The sequence below is a fragment of the Ruditapes philippinarum genome, unplaced genomic scaffold, assembly GCF_026571515.1.
Source record: "Ruditapes philippinarum isolate M1 unplaced genomic scaffold, ASM2657151v2 ctg9727_1_1_1_1, whole genome shotgun sequence".
NCBI lineage: Eukaryota > Metazoa > Mollusca > Bivalvia > Venerida > Veneridae > Ruditapes > Ruditapes philippinarum.
The window spans coordinates 4565-7365 of record NW_026857204.1 but is presented as its reverse complement, the minus strand read 5'-3'; the positions used below and the strand labels follow the sequence as shown (position 1 = coordinate 7365).

Genomic DNA, 2801 nt, shown 5'->3' with positions numbered 1-2801 from the left:
TGTGTTCCGACTATGTGAACTGCCCTCAATGAAATGTTGTTTTGAATAGCTAATGTCCATAATTTCCAAGTCTGAATGCAAAGTTTGCTTGATTTTGTTCCCCATTGTTTGTTTATGTATTGTACAACAGTCGTGTTGTCTGTTTTGATCAACACTGATTTCCCCTGAATCTGACTTAGAAAATGGCTTACTGTTCAAAAGACAGCTTCCATTTCTAAAGAATTTATGTGCCAATTGATTTGATCTAATGACCATGTTCCCTGAAAATATTGGTTCCCTAGATGCCCTCCATACATTTTCTTGGAGGCATCGGTGGTTATTATTACTTCTGATAAAGTCTGATGTTATGAGCGACCCTTAAAAATGTTGGCTGGATTTAACCACCATCTTAGATGTGATTGAAGATGTTGAGTAAATGGAATGATCATGTCCAATGAATAACTTGAAGGTTTCCAAAAACTGAGCAGATGTAATTGAATAGGTCTCATGAAAAGTCGAGCATTTGGAATAAGTTCCAAGCAAGAAGCCATGAGACCTAATAAATGAAGGAAATTTTGAGCTTTGTTCTTGCCATTGACTAAGTCCAAGATGGCATTCTGAATTTTCAAAAACCTCTCTTCTGTTGGAAGAATAAGACCCAATTTCAGATTGAATACTGCCCCAATGTATGTTATTATCTGTTGAGGTGTCAAATTTGACTTTTCTAGATTCACCAAAAATCCTAGTTTTATGAGGAGATTGAGGCAAACATACTGATCTTTGAGTAAATGCTGATGTATTTGATTTAAACATAACCAGTCGTCTAGGTATACTGCTAGACGTATGTTTTGTGTTCTTAAGTGAGCTGCAACTACTGACACAATTTTCGTAAACACTCTTGGTGCTACAAACACATTACTTTCCACTGATAGCATTTCCCTTGAAATGCAAACCTTAGATACTTGCGATGTTTTGGGAAAATTGGGATATGCATGTATGCGTCGCTGAGATCTATTGAAAATGCCCAATCGTGTGTCCATTTTGAAATGTTTCTTGACCAGATACCTGTTCAGAGGTCTCAGATTTATAACAGGTCTTAACTCCCCATTTTTCTTGGGGACAAGAAATAATGTACTGTAGAAACCTTGATTTTGTTGATTTAATGGAACCATTTCTACAGCATCTTTTTTATTAAAGAAGAAATTTCTTTTGAAATTATAGGAATATCTTTTTGGGGAACGACAGTATGTCGAACACCCATAAATGCAGGAATTTTCTCGAATTCTAGTTTGTAACCTTCTCTGATTACTGAAATTACCCATTGATCTGTGGTTATCTTTTCCCACATTGACACAAAAAATCTGAGACGACCCCCAACAGGTATCTGGGGTTCTAGACAAAGACTTTTTCTTACCTGGTCATTGTTTCTTTGGGATACGAAAAGTAGGTATAGCACCAGTGCTTCTAGGTTTCACACTTTGAGACTTGAAATCTTTCTGTCTATTTCTTTATTTCCACTTAATGGAAAAGTCCTACTGTTAGATACATTGTATGGAAAAGACTGTCTTTGCCCTCCAGTGTTATGCTGTACTTTAGCCTTCTTAAAATTTGACCTTTCATATGAAGTCTCAGGTTTCCTTTTCTGCCTTTCAAAAAATTCTGGAACTAAGTCTATTAACTGGTCTTTTTGTTCTTTCCTATTTTTTAATTTAGACTGCAGACCAGAACCAAACACACCCATCTGCCGTAAGAGGCAAATACATAACTTTTGACTGAATGTCTTTCAATGTATTTAAACCCGAATCTGATACTGCGGCCTTCCTACGGGAAAGATGATGAAACGCCCCTGATCTTCCAGCTTGATCCAAGGCTTTTGACGACATTTCAAAAATATCTCTAACAGTTTGAACTGCTTTGTCCATATTTGGTTCTTTTTCCTTAAGAGTAGACAATAAGCTACCTAAACTCTTTTGAATATAAGAAATAGCAATAATGTTCAACCTAGACGCTAATTGTCCTTGGTAATTTAGTGTTTCAATTGACTTTAATGGTTGAGTGCACAATTGTCTGCTTTTACCCCATGCTTTTGTCATTTTTGCACCATGTCGTTTTTGTAGCATAGGTTCCAATAATTCATCCAATCCAGGAACCCCTAGAAATTTTACACTTTTCTCGTGAACAGGAAAGCCAGATTTATATTCTTCTTTATAAGCCGAAATACGCTCCGGATTTTGTGCTCTCCATGATTTATTAAGTGTAGACACTTGTAAATCATCTAAAATTAAACCACTAGAAGCACCATCATGTTGTGAACTATCTGAGCCAAATAACTCTTGTAACATAATAGGAGTTTCTGGATTTAAATACCCCTGAAAAGCATCATTACGAGGTGCTGAACTGTCAGAAATATATGAATGAATTGAGGCAACATCATCACAAAGACCAAAACTGTCAAGTCTCTCTTGATCTCTAGGATGCAAGGACAAAATATCATCTTTAACAGCATCATCATTAATGTTCAAACATCTACGAGGTCTGTGAGCCAAAGTGCTACTACCCTCATCAACAGCTCCCAGCTGGGCTGAACCCACTGTGTGCTGTCCCATATTATCAACAGTTCTCAGCAGGGCTGAACCCTCTGTATACTGTGACGTAGATTTTAAAGCTTCTAAAGACTGAAAAAGTTTTTCAAAACCAGAGTCAAACTTACGTTCCATATCCGAAACTCTTTGATCCAAATCCTTGACACTGCATTTTGAACCACTAGACGAAGCACGTGGTTTAGTGTTCGATTTCGAATGAACCGATTTCACCGAAGTCGA

At 37.0% G+C, this 2801-nt stretch overlaps 1 protein-coding gene across 1 annotated transcript; it reads right to left on the bottom strand.

Moving 5' to 3' along the window:
- Positions 1-344: 344 nt before the first annotated feature.
- LOC132749068 (uncharacterized) lies at positions 345-1151 on the bottom strand. The gene has a single exon (XM_060738750.1). It carries the CDS (start codon positions 1149-1151, stop codon positions 345-347), a length of 807 nt encoding a protein of 268 aa, XP_060594733.1.
- Between the last annotated feature and the right edge of the window lie 1650 nt (positions 1152-2801).

Coding starts and splice junctions, on each gene's coding strand:
- LOC132749068 (XM_060738750.1), bottom strand. CDS start 1,151: ATGGTTCCATTAAATCAACAAAATCAAGGTTTCTACAGTACATTATTT.